We start from the raw sequence: 16,358 nt of genomic DNA, 5'->3' as shown, positions 1-16,358 counted from the left end.
GGTGCATGTTTGGGACGTTATCCTCATCCTAGAATTGGCATAGGTTGATTTCTTTTGAACCGATGGCTGCAGTAATACCCTGCTCCTATAACACTTATACGGGAGGCTCCCAAAGTCTAGGACTAGAAAAGTAAATTTATGCTTACCTGATAAATTAATTTCTTCTATGGTACGACGAGTCCACGGATTCATCCTTTACTTGTGGGATATTATCCTCCTGCTAACAGGAAGTGGCAAAGAGCACCACAGCAGAGCTGTCTATATAGCTCCTCCCTTAGCTCCACCCCCCAGTCATTCGACCGAAGGTACAGGAAGAAAAAGGAGAAACTAAAAGGTGCAGAGGTGACTGAAGTTTAAAATCAAAAAATATAATCTGTCTTAAAATGACAGGGCGGGCCGTGGACTCGTCGTACCATAGAAGAAATTAATTTATCAGGTAAGCATAAATTTACTTTTCTTCTATAAGGTACGACGAGTCCACGGATTCATCCTTTACTTGTGGGATACAATACCAAAGCTACAGGACATGGATGAACGGGAGGGACAAGACAGATGGCACCACTGCTTGAAGAACTTTTCTTGAAGAAATAAAAAACTAATATTTTATCACCTCTTTCACTTTACCCTTCCTAGTAATTAGAGTAGGCAAAGAGAATGACTGGGGGGTGGAGCTATATAGACAGCTCTGCTGTGGTGCTCTTTGCCACTTCCTGTTAGCAGGAGGATAATATCCCACAAGTAAAGGATGAATCCGTGGACTTGTCGTACCTTATAGAAAAAATATAATTATCTGCAGATATTCTATGTGTGTTGGAATCTTACCGATATATGCTGTAACAAATTAATCCTCATCTCTTTATTTGGTATATATTCACAAATGCATGCACCCTTCTACTGTTTGTTTTTTTTCTTTGTTTTTGTTTTTTTCTATGTATAGATTAATAAGTTGATTCTGTTTACTATGTGTCATCCTATAACTGCTATAGCGCCTCCTCTTGAATTGATTGGAAGCCTATACCTGTGATTCTAAATTACTTACTCTTAGGCTGTGGTGTTTGCTACAATTGAGACTCCCCCATTTAGTCTTACATTGCATTTTATTAGCATCACCGGTCCCTCCTGGGTCTCTGATAGATACACCCACTATGGTTTTGTCTTCTCCTCAAGGGGTTAGGTTACATCATTCGCTAATTTTGTGATGTCGCCTTCCAACTGGCTAAACACCTAGTTTAATATAGGTCATGGGGTGTGTAACGGTACAACTAGATCCCATATCTTTGGTATGACCTTAGTTAGGGTATAAGGGGGGTTTTGGCATAATGTATAAGTACAGGAGCAAGAATTATTTCCCTATACAGCGCGCCCAGGCAGACCCTTAAATAAATAAATAAAATCTAGATTTGGCCCTTGTTCATTTAGTTCCAGTTCTAAAAAATATTTCACTCTCAATTAGTAGTTATCGCTGTGGCTTTTATATGCATTAAATATTAAAATATGTATAACAGGTCCTTACAGTCTATGTCACACACACTGGTATAAGCAGCCTCTCTCAGCTCCTAGCTATATATAGTTCCAGATAGTTCCTAATTATATCTCAATACTACCATTTATCAGTTTTAGATGTTTGTTGTATTCTAAGGTCCAAAAGTGGCCTGATAACCTTATAATCCTCATATTTCTCCAGTTCACTACTTTGGAGGTCCAAGAGCGGCCTCATCCACTTTAAGGAGGTAGAAAATGAGGGTATTAATATGTTCCATACTAGCCTTTAGGCTCTAATCAGACAGTTTTTGATATTATTGTATTTACTGATGCTGATTCCATTACTCTGTCATGAAGAATGTTGATGATATAACTTTGTATTTACTCATTGTGCCTTTACGTGTTTAATTTTCTTTTTATTTACCCTCAATAAAAAAAAAAAAAAGAACAGTTTAAAGAGAAAGAAAATGTTACATTGTATTACTATAATTGTGCAACATGTGCACAGTTACTATAATATATTCACCTTGTAAAAATATATATTTTATTCCTGTTCTCAAAAGTCCTCTGTTAGCCTCAAAACCCTAATTTTTGTATATTTTTTTTATTTATTTTTTTATTGGTCATCACAGGGTCTTCTTCAGTCACAATCTGCTTAATCTTGCTATTCTCATGGCAGCACACTACAATGAAGTGAACACTGCTCAGGACGGACAATATTTCAGCAGCTCAATACCTGAACCACCTAGGGGGAACCAAATCAAGAGATCTTTCAATCCTTATAAGCAAAGTTGTGTGACTTATTGGATCAGAAGCAGTTTTGAGAAGTGTTCTGAGGGTCCCGAGCAGTATTCCTACTGTGTTTGACTTCTTTGCAGGTGTTTAAAATTAGAGCATGTGATTTTTCAACTATTATGGCCCTTTAACAGTATGATTTGCATTTAATTTGTATACATTTGCCTTTATTTTTCAGACGTTATCAAAGTATTAATTTAAAAAAAAAATGCCTAAAGCATAGCATCTAGGTGCAGAAATATCAATAGAAACAAAAAAGATAGTAAAACTTACAACACATCAAAAGTAAATGAAAAGAGCAGATGAAGTGACTTATACCTAATGAAAGGGGAATGGAGCAGTTTCTCTCTGTTCCCCATGAGTTGTTAGTATGAGACAAAGTTTTTGTGTGCCTCTATTACCTTTTTGCCAAGACTTCAGATTCCTCTTTTTTCTTCTTTGTATCAGGATCTTGCTTAACTTTATCATTCTTAACTTCCGCCCCTGCTTTGGCCTGAAAGAAGGACCTACAAATAAATAACATTTATGATTAGAGATGAGATGGATGAGAATATAGAGCCTGTTTAAATTAGAGTACCAGTGAATTTAGAAAGGCTATTAACCCTCCATTTTAAATTAAATGCTTTTTGGGGGAAAATGTATCTAGAGATGGTTTTCTGTTTAAAATACAATTAATCCTAAAATAAATATTAGTTTTTAAATTATGTGGTATGAGGCTGTATATTCATGGCTGACTGTTTATATTTTTTTATTTATTTTGGGGGGTAAATTCTTTCCTTAATCCATTCACAATGTCATGCTTTCCCAGAGATTTATTTAAAATTAGTACTGGAATTTTTTTTCTATCTAAAATATATTATCACATATTCTTGGTTGTGTAGTTCTCAGAACTGTGAATTTGTGTCTGCAGACATAACATGCCTCTTCTTCACAGCAAACATGAAAATAAACATACAACTTAAGTTGAGAAATGGACCTTAAAGGAACATAAAGCCAACATTTTTCTTTAATGATTTAGATAGAGTATACCATTTTAAACAACTTTCAGATTTACTTTTATTATCAAATTTGCTGCCTTTTCTAGGTACTCTGTTGAAGGAGCAGCAATTCAATACTGGGAGCTAGCTGAACACATTGGGTGAGCCAATGACAAGCATATATGTGCAGCCACCAGTCAGCAGCTAGCTTCCAGTAGTGCATTGCTGCTCTTAAGCCTACCTAGGTGTGCTTTTCAATGAAGGATACCAAGAGAATGATTGTATTCATACTTTGCATCACTGTATTTATTTCATGTATTTTAATACAGTAAAGCCAGATGAGCTTTTTCTAGAGTATATAGAAGTCCCATGTGAGTAAGATTTGTAAAATGCTGCTAGCCAAAGACTTACTTTATAGTTCTCTGCATCCTTGATAGACAAAGATCACTTTCATCAAAATGGAAAATCCTTTGGGGAAAAAAAAAAATACAAAGTTTTGAACAACAAAGACACAATTACTTGGTATTCAATCAGTAACAGTGTTCTCCACAAAAAAAATTGCCACTACGGTAAGATTTTGAAGTATCTGGGTGGGAACAGTGCAATATGTTCTATTATTTCGTCATTTTCAGCCATCCAAAGTACAAATTAATGGCATTATTTAAAAAAATGTATTTAATGATAATTTGTGCAATAAAAAAAACAAAACATTTTTAATATTAGCTAATTTTAGCCTAATATTGGCTAACATTTTAGCCAGGTGGTAAGTAAAACCAGTAAAACCAGCTGGGTGGTGCACCCCTAAAAGCCACCCTCCCCCCGGGAAGAACATCAAGTAAGTTAAAAGGTAACTTATAACCTCATCATATTGTACTATTAAATACATTCTACATACATTAAACTATACCTGTTGGCACTTTTTACCCTAAGCCTGACATATCCGTAAATAAAATTGGGTTAAAAACATAAAGAATGATATAACTCAATTAAGTGTGTATGTATATATTTTACATTATCAAACAAAGTATATACAGCACCTTGCCAGCTCAAAGTTCATGTGCAAATTGGGATAGGGTAGCTGCTATACCCCATACATCAGATACTTGAACAAAATCCCACAGCACCATGTAGTTGTCATCAATTCTTTATTGGAACATGGATGTCCAACCAAACAGGCAACATTTTGGGTGTGTTAACCCTTAATCATGCCATACAAATAAGCACAAAACCAGTTTTTAAATACACACCTATTCACCAAAGATCTCAATTTAAGTTCCAGACTATACAACATTAAAACATCACATTGATAATATACTGCCACCTATTGGTTCATTAACATTTCTACACAAAAGTATGTATCAAAGAATGTTACAATAGTTGTGCTGCAACAAATATATACATTTTAAATACTAACAGAAAAAATGTAGCTAAGTATACTCAATGCTAATGAATCCATAATTTAATATGTTATATATTCTCATAACCCATATTTTACATTATAACGCAATAGTGGCTAAAATGTATTTTTTTTTTTACATACTAAAGTAGCAGAAATGGACATCAAACAGCAAGCATAATAAGAAAATCTATATATTACATTCTTTTACAGCTACCACAACAGTCTGTAGGCCCTCCTGTCTCTTAAGCCTTATTTCTCAAAGTGTGTTACATGTAACCCTATGGGTACCTGGAGCATTGGTAAGGACTAGGAGTACTCAGTGGTTTGCCCTTTCATTATTTCATAATGCACCTATGGTAAGCATTTAATTTTTGCCTGACTTTAGCTTTAAAAAATGTTTTACACTTAATCATCCCTAACAGATCAAATTATATTTCCTTGCCTGGGCTGGTTAGCTGCTACTCACCTGTACTCAAGTAGGGAAATCTTTAGAATTTAGCAGATTATGTACATTTGAGGACTCGAGTTGAGAAACACATATAAAGTTTGTTACAGGGAAAGTGACAGGGAAAGCGTGTGTGTGACAATGTGTCACAGGGACCCAAAGTGAAATATCACAAAACAACTTGTGATAGTGAAATGTGCCAGGTAAAATGTTTTGTGCAAATGCTTGCCTCAGCGAAATGATTGTGAGCGGAGTTAAATGCAAAAATGTGTTAAAAATATTACTTCCCTTACATATTTTTTTTTTTCTTAAAAGGACACTCAAGTCAAAATTAAACTTTCATGATTCAGATAGAGCATGAAATTTTACACAACTTTCCAAATTGTTTCCATTAACAAAATGTGCTTTTATTATATTTATACTTTTTGAATCACCAGCTCCTGCTAAGCATGTGCAAGAATTCACAGAATATACGTACAGGTAACCCTCAGTTTACGCCTGGGTTAGGTTCCAGAAGGAATGGTTGTAAATCGAAACCGTTGTAAATTGAAATCCAGTTTAAAATTATAAGTCAATGGGAAGTGAGTCAGTTAGGTTCCAGGCCCCTCTCAAAATTGTCATAAGTAACATCTAATACATTATTTTTAAAGCTTTGAAATGAAGACTTTAAATGCTAAACAGCATTATAAACCTAATAATATAGATTGTATCATCATCAAACAAAGTTTAATGAACAAAAACATTTGCTAAACATCACCTAATAAAATAATTACACAACAGATTCTATCATCATCAAACTAAGTTTAACCCCTTAATGACCGAGGACGTGCAGGGTACGTCCTCAAAAAAAAGGCAGTTAACGCCTGAGGGCGTACCCTGCACGTCCTCGGTGTGGAAAGCAGCTGGAAGCGATCCTGCTCGCTTCCAGCTGCTTTCCGGTTATTGCAGTGATGCCTCGATATGGAGGCATCCTGCAATAACCATACATGGCCATCCGATGCAGAGAGAGCCACTCTGTGGCCCTCTCTGCACCGGACATCGATGGCCGGTATCGTTGGTGGGTGGGAGCCGAATTGGGAGGCGGGTGGGCGGCCATCGGTGTTGCGCGTGACGTCACGGGGGGCGGGATCGGGATCGTCGGGGGCGCGCACGGGCGCGCGCGCGTGCACGGGGGGTGGCGGGCGGGCGCGTGCACGGGGCGGGAGCGGGTGGGAACCGCTACACTACAGAAAAGTAGAAAAGGAAAAGTAAAAAAAAAAAAAAATAAACTTTTTTTAAAAACCATCTAAGGGATCTGGAAGGGGTGGGGGGTTGGTCTTGGGGGGGGGAAAGCTACACTACAGAAAAGGGACATATTTTATTAAAAAAAAAGCATTTTTTTTCACTAAACTGGGTACTGGCAGACAGCTGCCAGTACCCAAGATGGCGCACATTAAGTCAGAGGGGGAGGGTTAGAGAGCTGTTTAGTGGGGGATCAGTGAGGTTGGGGGCTAAGGGGGATCCCTACACAGAAGCATATGTAAATATGCTAACAAAAAATGCACAAAAAAGCCCAAATATACCTTTTATTTTAGTACTGGCAGAGTTTCTGCCAGTACTTAAGATGGCGGGGACATTTGTGGGGTAGGGGAGGGAAGAGAGATGTTTGGGAGGGATCAGGGGGTCTGATGTTTCAGGTGGGAGGCTGATCTTTACACTAAAGCTAAAATTAACCCTGCAAGCTCCCTACAAGCTACCTAATTAACCCCTTCACTGCTAGCCATAATACACGTGTGATGCGCAGCGCCATTTAGCAGCATTCTAATTACCAAAAAGCAACTCCAAAGTCATATATGTCTGCTATTTCTGAACAAAGGGGATCCCAGAGAAGCATTTACAACCATTTGTGCCATAATTGCACAAGCTGTTTGTAAATTATTTCAGTGAGAAACCTAAAATTGTGAAAAATTTTACGTTTTTTTTTAATTTGATCGCATTTGGCGGTGAAATGGTGGCATGAAATATACCAAAATGGGCCTAGATCAATACTTGGGGTTGTCTACTACACTACACTAAAGCTAAAATTACCCCAAAAAGCTCCTTACATGCTCCCTAATTAACCCCTTCACTGCTGGGCATAATACACGTGTGGTGCGCAGTGGCATTTAGCGGCCTTCTAATTACCAAAAAGCAATGCCAAAGCCATATATGTCTGCTATTTCTGAACAAAGGGGATCCCAGAGAAGAATTTACAACCATTTATGCCATAATTGCACAAGCAGTATGTAAATAATTTCAGTGAGAAACTGAAAGTTTGTGAAAAAATTTGTGAAAAAGTGAACAATTTTTTGTATTTGATCGCATTTGGCGGTGAAATGGTGGCATGAAATATACCAAAATGGGCCTAGATCAATAATTTGGGATGTCTTCTAAAAAAAAATATATACATGTCAATGGATATTCAGGGATTCCTGAAAGATATTAGTGTTCTAATGTAACTAGCGTTAATTTTGAAAAAAAATGGTTTGAAAATAGCAAAGTGCTACTTGTATTTATGGCCCTATAAGTTACAAAAAAAGCAAAGAAGATGTAAACATTGGGTATTTCTAAACTCAGGACAAAATTTAGAAACAATTTAGCATGGGTGTTTTTTGGTGGTTGTAGATATGTAACAGATTTTGGGGTTCAAAGTTAGAAAAAGTGTGTTTTTTTCCATTTTTCCTCATATTTTATAATTTTTTTTATAGTAAATGATAAGATATGATGAAAATAATGGTATTTTTAGAAAAACAATATATAATATGTGTGGGTACAGTAAATGAGTAAGAGGAAAATTTCAGCTAAACACAAACACCGCAGAAATGTAAAAATAGCCTTGGTCCCAAACGGACAGAAAATGGAAAAGTGCTCTGGTCACTAAGGGGTTAATGAACAAAAACGTTTTTTTACTTGCATTTTTCTGCAAACCGTTCTCTGCATTGTTAGCATGTTAGATAATAGTGGGTCTGCACCTATTCTATGCATTTCAATCTGCAGTGATTAATAGGCAGTTAGGCACCCTCACCTCAAGCAGCTGAACAGGAAGATAAAAGGGAAGTGGCTGCTAGAGCTTGTTGCTCGATAGGTCTGGTCTGCTCTGTGTACACAGATCAATTTCAGTCTGCTAAGCTACTGCAACACAAGCGGACAGCTCCACCTACTGGCTATTTTAAATTAGTGCACTGCTTTCCAATGCTTTTCAATAGCAGTCACATGACTGAATGTCTCAGGCGAATAGTTATTCTGAAACGGCGTAAACCGAGGGCCACCTGTATATGCACTTGTGATTGGCTGATGGCTGTCACATAATGCAGTGGGAGTGGAAATAGACATAACTTTGAAAATCTACTTCTCATTTTTAGTTCAGACTAAGTGCTATTGCATTGTCTTTTTATCAAGCATTTGTTGGTTATGCAAATCTACTGTATTTACTGGTCCTTTAATCTATGCATTTTGTGTGTGAAAATAAATCCCTGAAAACAGAATATATCAATTTGTCACATTTTGCTTATGGTTTTTTTTAGCGTAATATTTATGTGTTCCAGCTGAAGTACTTTGCACAAATATGTATGAGTGTAGGGGTACTTGCTAAATAGTCTTAGGAAGTTCTAGTGTATTATACCAGCTGACAAGAAGATTCCAACTGTGGAGCGAGGAGGAACTTCTCTCAAACAACAAAGAGAGAAGAAAGTTTAAGGGGCTTGACTAGCACTCTTTCCTAATAAGATAATTGTGAATATTTAAGTTAAAATGATACAACTTTAACGATATGCATTAAAAAAAAAAAAAAAAAAAAAAAGAGGACAAATCCTCTTTACACAGCCGTGTGTAAAGAGGATTTGTCTTCATATTTAATGCATATCATTAAAGTTGTATCATTTTTAACTTAAATATTCACTATTATTTTATTAGGAAAGAGTGCTTGTCAAGCGCCTTAAACTTTCTTCTCTCTTTGTTATATTAGAGGTAGCACAGGATTGAATTTTAGATTCAGCCCTTTTTCTTTAGTAACCAGGTCCTAGTGCCAGTACTATTTCTTTCTCTCTTAATATAGATCATGACACGACTTTTAAATTTGAATAAAAATGTTATGTAGCTTTTAAACAATGCACATTTTTTTTTTGTATAAACTGCAATTAAATTAACATACAAGTCACACCATTGAATTCTGCATCTGCAACATTCCCTTATACAGTTAAATAAAAATAATAAGGCCAGTTAAAAAGTCTTATTTTCTTCAAGAAGTCAGGGCCGGGCACATTTCAAATTTTCAAGACTTACGAGTTGGAAGTAAAATTTTAGCCGCCTGGGTTCCCTATCTCAATGGGTTTTCGGACACTTACAGGTGTCAAGAGTAGAAAAAAAATCCCAGAAATAAGAAACCATGAAAAATGCTTTACAAGCAATGTACTTTTCGCCTTGTTATTTCCTAAAAACATTTAAAAACAGATTAATTTTGACCTAAAGATTTTTGTGTACTTAAAATACATATTTTAGGATATTTTGACACTGGAATCATAACAGTTGGAGGGGCAGCGAATACAACACTGAGCTTGGCGTGCATTAGGGAAAGCAGATAACACAGCTGGAAACTTTTACTGGGAGCTAAAGAAAAGGTACTGACTAGGGATGCACTGAAATGAAAATTATGGACCGAAACCGATACCGAAAATTCAGGATGCCCCTGGCCAAAAACCGAAATGTTTTTTTTCTTTCTTAACTACAGTGTGTGTGTGTGTGTGTAGCTGAGAGAGCTTGTAGGCGGGAAAGCTCCAAAAAATGCGCATGGTCACTTGTACGGTAGGGCGTGATCTGCAGTGAAACTGGTGGAGCTCTACAAGGGAGAGCATGGTTATAGCCAGACAATAATATGAGGTGGACATGTAGTTTGTTTTTGGGTGTAGTTATCCGTGCGATGGGCGTGGCTGCACCTGATCGTCTCTCATCGTATCTCCGCCTAGTTCCTGGTTCGGGTCTCACACTGACCTGTCAGATTATATGTCCGGAGCCCCAAATGGAGTCTGCCTGTCATCTATCACCAGGACCACCAGACTTAGCTACGACCTTACGTGCAAGGTGGTTATAGAAAGTTACTGTGCTTTTTTTGTATACACTGTCTGGTGGGTGCTAATTTGTACCAACTGTGTGCGAGCTTGGGGCTTATGCATATATAGCGTGCACACATATTTGTCTCATGCGAATAGAATGTCTACGCACAAGAGGCTGATGTATGAGCACTGTATATAAGGCTTATACATATTCACTGTGTGTGCTTAGGGCTGTCTGATAATATCAAGTGTTTATAAACATGTTACTTACGCTCCTTTGAATACTGTATTCAGAACTTTGGTTTCCTTCTAAAAAAAAATAAGGGCACTGCTGGTTTCAAATATCATCATGTCATGGTACTTATGTGTGCGCTCTGTGTACCATGCCAGTGCTGTTCACCTTATGCTAAGGATAGACATGTAACTCAATAGAACAGGGGAGGGCTGTGCATTTTTAGCCATTTTGGTCCTCTTTGGGCCGAAATTGGAATTGCACATTTTCGGCGGCCCAAATTTTGGTGCATCGCTAGTATTATTCTTTATTTAGTTCTGTGTAACAGAATCAGATTTAACCGTTTTTTTGGTTTTTTTTTTAACAATTATCAAAATAAAATATAGTCCTAGAAAACTATTATTATATGCAAAACAGTAAGTCAAGTAATGAACTCAAACAGCAGCTCTAGGCTGGCATCAAATTTGAAATATGCTACACAATTTTACCGAAAATAAAAGGCAAAAAAAACGAAAACTGAAATAACAAAAAATGCCATTTTCGGACGAAACTTTCTACGGACGAAATTTCGGTGCATCCCTAGTACTGACAATTCTTCAGAATATGATATAATCAATGAACAGTAGCAGACAAAAACTTGTGATTAAAACACTTTATAAACTTGAGCCGGGGTTTTGTCAGAATAAGCTACCATTCAGAAACAGCTACTGTAGCACTGCACATGCACTATTTTACATCATCGCATTCCAAATCTGTATCACAAATACGTTTGGAATGCTGTGACCTCAGACAGCACATGCAAAGTTACAGTGTAGCTTTTTCTGACAGATATTTTTATTTAGTACACTGTGCATGCAAATTAAAACCTTTTTAAAGTGATGGTAAACCCAAGTGTATAACAAACGCAAGGATTTGCCATCACTAAAACTAAATATGAGTTTCTCTCATCGTTTTGTAAAAAACAGCTTTGCACTCACCCTAGCTGTTAGGAAAGTATATCGCTAACACAGCCCCTCCGGCCACCCACGGCATAGCACTCTTCTCCATTGAGGTGACGTTTAGACCTCTAGAAATGCTAGGATGTCAGCTGACAAGCACGACTATTGGTCTAGAGGTGGAAACGTCACCTCATTGAAGACAGCGCTGTGTCGTGGGCGGCCGGAGGAGTGTAACGCTGTTTTTTACAAAACGATGAGAGAAACTCATGTTTAGTTTTAGTGATGGCAAATCCTAGCGTTTGTTATACACTTAGGTTTACCATCACTTTAAAAAGTTTTTAATAACAAATCATACATCAAAGTGATTGTACAGTTTAAATAATTAAAGTCCAGTATCTAAAAATACTCTTAAAAACAGGGGCACTTTAATTCAATAAACTTTACAATTAATTACTGTAAATAAACCAGCCATCCTCCACCCTCATCTTCTGTATTTTGCAGATCGATGACAAATCCGTCTTCCTCCAATTGTTGGCGTCCAGCTTGTAGGGTACGCAACCATTGGATGAAGCCGAATCCGTTACGCATATGCAAAATACAGAATATTATTTTTTTTTTTTAAAAAGTGTCATTGTAAAGTTTAAAGGGACACTGAAGCCAATTTTTTTCTTTTGTGATTCAGATAGAGCATGTAATTTTAAGCAACTTTCTAATTTACTCCTATTATCAAATTGTCTTCATTCTCTTGGTATGTTTATTTGAAAAGCAAGAATGTAAGCTTAGATGCCGGCCCATTTTTGGTGAACAACTTGGGTTGCCCTTGCTGATTGGAAAGCACCAATAAACAAGTGCTGTCCATGGTTCTAAACCAACAATTTTGCTTGCTCCTTAGCTTAGATGCCTTCTTTTTCAAATAAAGATAGCAAGAGAACGAAGAAAAATTAATAGGAGTAAATTAGAAAGTTGCTTAAAATTGCATGCTCTATCTGAATCATGAAAGAAAAAAATTGGGTTCAGTGTCCCTTTAATGAATTCAATACTGGCTTTTATTTGTTAAACTTTACAATCACTTTAATAGCTGTTATTGACCCTCTGTACTTGAAAATAAATTGCGGGGGCATAACATAAGGTCAAATGCCAATTAAGCCCCCTGAAATCATCCAAATGGATTAACAGTCAATACTACACATTTTAATAATTAAAGGGAGTCTACATAAAAATTGTTATTGTTTAAAAATATAGATAACGCCTTTACTACCCATTCCTCAGCTTTGCACAACCAACATTATTATATTAATATACTTTATAACATTTAAACCTCTAAACTTCTGCCTGTTTCAAAGGCTCTATTGACAGCCTCTTAATCACATGCTTTTTTATTTGCTTTTCACAAGAGACTGCTAGTTCATGTGGGCCATATAAAGTGTTCACGCCTGAGGAGTTATTTTCAGTTAGAACAACACAGTACTAAATGCAAGTCAAAGTCATGTGATCAGGGGGCTGTGAGAAGATAATTAGATACAAGGTAATCACAGAGACAAAAAGTATATTAATAAAACTGTGTTGGTTATGCAAAACTGGGAAATGGAATGGATAACAAAGGGATTATCTTATTTAAAACAATAAAAAGTATATTGTATAGTGCCCCTTTAAAGCTACACTACAACACCATACATGATATGCAGTTGCTTATTAAGCACACCATTCAGAAACCCAAAATATGCCCTGCATGTAATTAGCTAGAAGTTATCAGATAAGAGTTGGACTTATGCACACAAAAAAATAAAGAGTTGAATATACCTTTAATAATAGTGAAAAACGCAGTTATATCAGCAAACGCATTGCCTGTGACCAGGAAGCATATGCAGTTTCTTTGCTAAAAAAAACTTATATAACGTAATGCCATATCGTATTCACGATATATCGGATTTTACGGTATACTACATAACAGCCTGATATACAGCAATCATATATATTACGCACTCAGGATTTATATGTATTTATGACTTTGTAGAAATAAACTTTAGCTGAGAGAGAAGGTTGCAGTGCAACGTACTGCAGTCTTCTCACAGCCAAGAGGAAACTTGCAATTGCTATCTATCTGCTGCATAAAGACATCTTCACGCTTTATTTTCCCGCCCCAAGTCAGTATTACCCGCAGTCTTGCTAATGTCTCCTCGGCTTCCAGTCAGCTAAATTCGCGCGAAAATTAGGAAAACAAGAACGAAACGTAAACCTTGTCCTTACGTCATCACGACGCGTTACTACAGCGGTAGTCTTTTAACTTAAGGCGCGGCAGCCATCATACATTTGGGAAATCGCAATATTATCTACCGAACACTAAGTGAGCGCACATTATCTAATATCTATCTTTTTGGCTTCAAAAAGTTAAGCACTAAACTGCTATAAGAGAGGGGGAGATTAGAGAAATATAGATAGATCTCGATATATATATATATATATATATATATACTGTACTGCTTAAAGGGATAGTCTAGTGAAAATTAAACTTTCATGATTCAGATAGAGCATATTTTAAACAGCTTTCTAATGTACTCCTATTATCAATTTTTCTTCCTTCTCTTGGTATCTTTATTTGCAAAAGTAAGAATGTAAGCTTAGGAACTTGCCCATTTTTGTTTCAGCACCTGGGTAGCGCTTGCTGATTGGTGTCTAAATGTAGCCACCAATCTGCAAGCACTACCCAGCGTGCTGAACCAAAAATGGGCAAGCTCCTCTTAAATAAAGATACTGAGAGATTGAAGAAAAAGTGATATTAGGAGTAAATTAGAAAGTTGCGTAAAATGGAATGCTTTAGCATTCATGAAATAAAAAAATTGTGTTTCATATCCCTTTAAGGGTAGAAAAAAATTACAGTAGACTGTCCTTTAAAATTAAACTTGCATGATAAAGAGAGAGCATGTCATATAACTGTGCTTTGTTCTTTTAGTATCCCTTGTTGAAAAAAGAATAGTGGGAGCTAGCTGCTGATTGGTACCTGCACACATTTGTCTGTTGTGTTTGGCAGCTGGTTGCCATTGTTCTTTAAGCAAAGGATAACAAGTGAATTAAGCAAATTTGATAATAGAAGTACATTGGAAAGAATTAAATGTTCTATCTTAATCACACACATTTTTGGGGGGTTTCCTATCCCTTTAATTTATTCCCAATGATTCATTTTGCATGATGGAATGTATGAATAGGGTTGCCAGGTGTCCTGTATTTAAATGGATATTAAACAATAAATACATGCTACACATAATGATGTATTCAAAGCAAAGCCTTAGAATAATATGTAGCTGTAGTTTTTACCATTAAATTAATTGTTTAAATATTGATGATGTAAGTTCAAAGTACTCTAGATGTTATAAAGTCCATGTTTGAAATCGTTTTCTATTTATCTCTGTCTTCTGTGAAGAACAATTAGGAAAAAATATATAAACCAGGCAATAAAATAGAGTAATGGACAAGCTGTACACACATGGCAACTATAGCCACACAGGTACCTGTTAGGGATGCACCGAAATTTCGGCCGCAGAAAGTTTCGGCCGAAAATGGCATTTTTGGCTATTTCGGTTTTCGTTTTTTTAGCCTGTTATTTTCGGTAAAATTATTGTTTAGCATGTTTCAAATTTGATGCTAGCCTAGAGCTGCTGTTTAAGTTTATTACTTGGCTTACTGTTCTGCATATATTGAGTTTTCTAGGACTATACTTTATTTGGATAATTAGTAAAAAAAAAAACAATATTGTATATTGATATTCATAATTGTTTTAAGTAGGGATGCACCAAAATTTTGGTCGCAGAAACATTTTGGCCGAAAATGGCATTATTGTTTGCCTTGGTAAAATTATTGTGTAGCATATTATTGTTTTAAGATATTTTTGTACAATTTTAGTGTGTTACTTTCAATAAAAGTGTGGGATTTTTTTATTGGCTCTAATTATGCAAAAAAAAAACTAAAAAAAAAATAATTTGAAAAATTACATTTTCGGTATCAGTTTCGGTTTTCGGCCAAGTGCATCCCGGATTTTCGGATTCGGTTTCGGTCCAGAATTTCCATTTCGGTGCATCACTAGTACCTGTAAAAGGCGCCAAGTAATAATAGGAGCTATATATATATATATATAAAGCAAAGGGTCATAAAAAATGGGATGTGCAAAAAATAATTTAAAAATGTGCAATTGACTCCAATAGTCACAATCAAAGGCACATATATATCTCTAAATCATCAGAATATATGTAGCTTTGTAGTTCAGATAGTACAAACTGCATATAATATATAAGATCACAAACCTAACACATAAGCTAGTTAGCATACATATACACAAATACACATGTAAACAGAAGGATAAAATGGAAAGTCCAAAAATGAATAGTCAAATATGGAAGTCCTGCTAATATGATTTCGTGCAGTCTCAAAACACTGATCCAAGGCTGGAAGCAGCTCCTCTAGAGTGTCACGCCACAACACAGGATATGATGATCTAGAACGGAGAAGAAAGAGGGCGCCACATAGTATAAATCAGACAATTCCACAAAGGGTGATGGTAGATATTAAGAATCTTACTCACGTGGTGAAAGGCACTAATGTGCTGTATAGGCAGTCCGGAACCAACCAGTTTTCCGGTAAACACAATGGTAAAACAATCAGCAGATGGAGTCCTCGTCCCACCAGGGGGAGTCCAGAGATCCCAGGTACAAAAAAAGAGGAATGATTCTTCCCAATAATGGTTAGGTCTAAACCTCAAAAATACCACTCCCCTGTATCATGTCATACATACCTGGTGGGACGAGGACTCCATCTGCTGATTGTTTTACCATTGTGTCTACCGGACGACCGGTTGGTTCCGGACTGCCTATACCGCACATTAGTGCCTTTCACCACGTGAGTAAGATTCTTAAAGGGACACTGAACCCAAATTTTTTCTTTTGTAATTCAAAAAGAGCATGCAATTTTAAGCAACTTTCTAATTTACTCCTATTATCAATTTTTCTTCGTTCTCTTGCTATCATTATTTGAAA

The 16,358-nt window shown here is 36.4% G+C and overlaps 1 protein-coding gene across 1 annotated transcript in view; it reads right to left on the bottom strand.

Moving 5' to 3' along the window:
- The window catches only part of LOC128638892 (DNA ligase 1), a 103,039-nt gene extending 89,475 nt beyond the window's left edge, over positions 1-13,564 (bottom strand). Inside the window, exons 1-3 of the mRNA XM_053691020.1 lie at positions 13,490-13,564; positions 3,666-3,722; positions 2,679-2,783 (exon numbers count right to left, since the gene is read on the bottom strand). Of these exons, the coding sequence (XP_053546995.1) occupies positions 2,679-2,783; positions 3,666-3,682 (122 nt within the window). The 5' untranslated portion in view covers positions 3,683-3,722; positions 13,490-13,564. The remainder of the gene's footprint in view (positions 1-2,678; positions 2,784-3,665; positions 3,723-13,489) is intronic.
- Between the last annotated feature and the right edge of the window lie 2,794 nt (positions 13,565-16,358).

The sequence above is a fragment of the Bombina bombina genome, chromosome 8 (assembly GCF_027579735.1).
Source record: "Bombina bombina isolate aBomBom1 chromosome 8, aBomBom1.pri, whole genome shotgun sequence".
NCBI lineage: Eukaryota > Metazoa > Chordata > Amphibia > Anura > Bombinatoridae > Bombina > Bombina bombina.
This window is presented reverse-complemented; position numbering and strand designations above follow the sequence as displayed.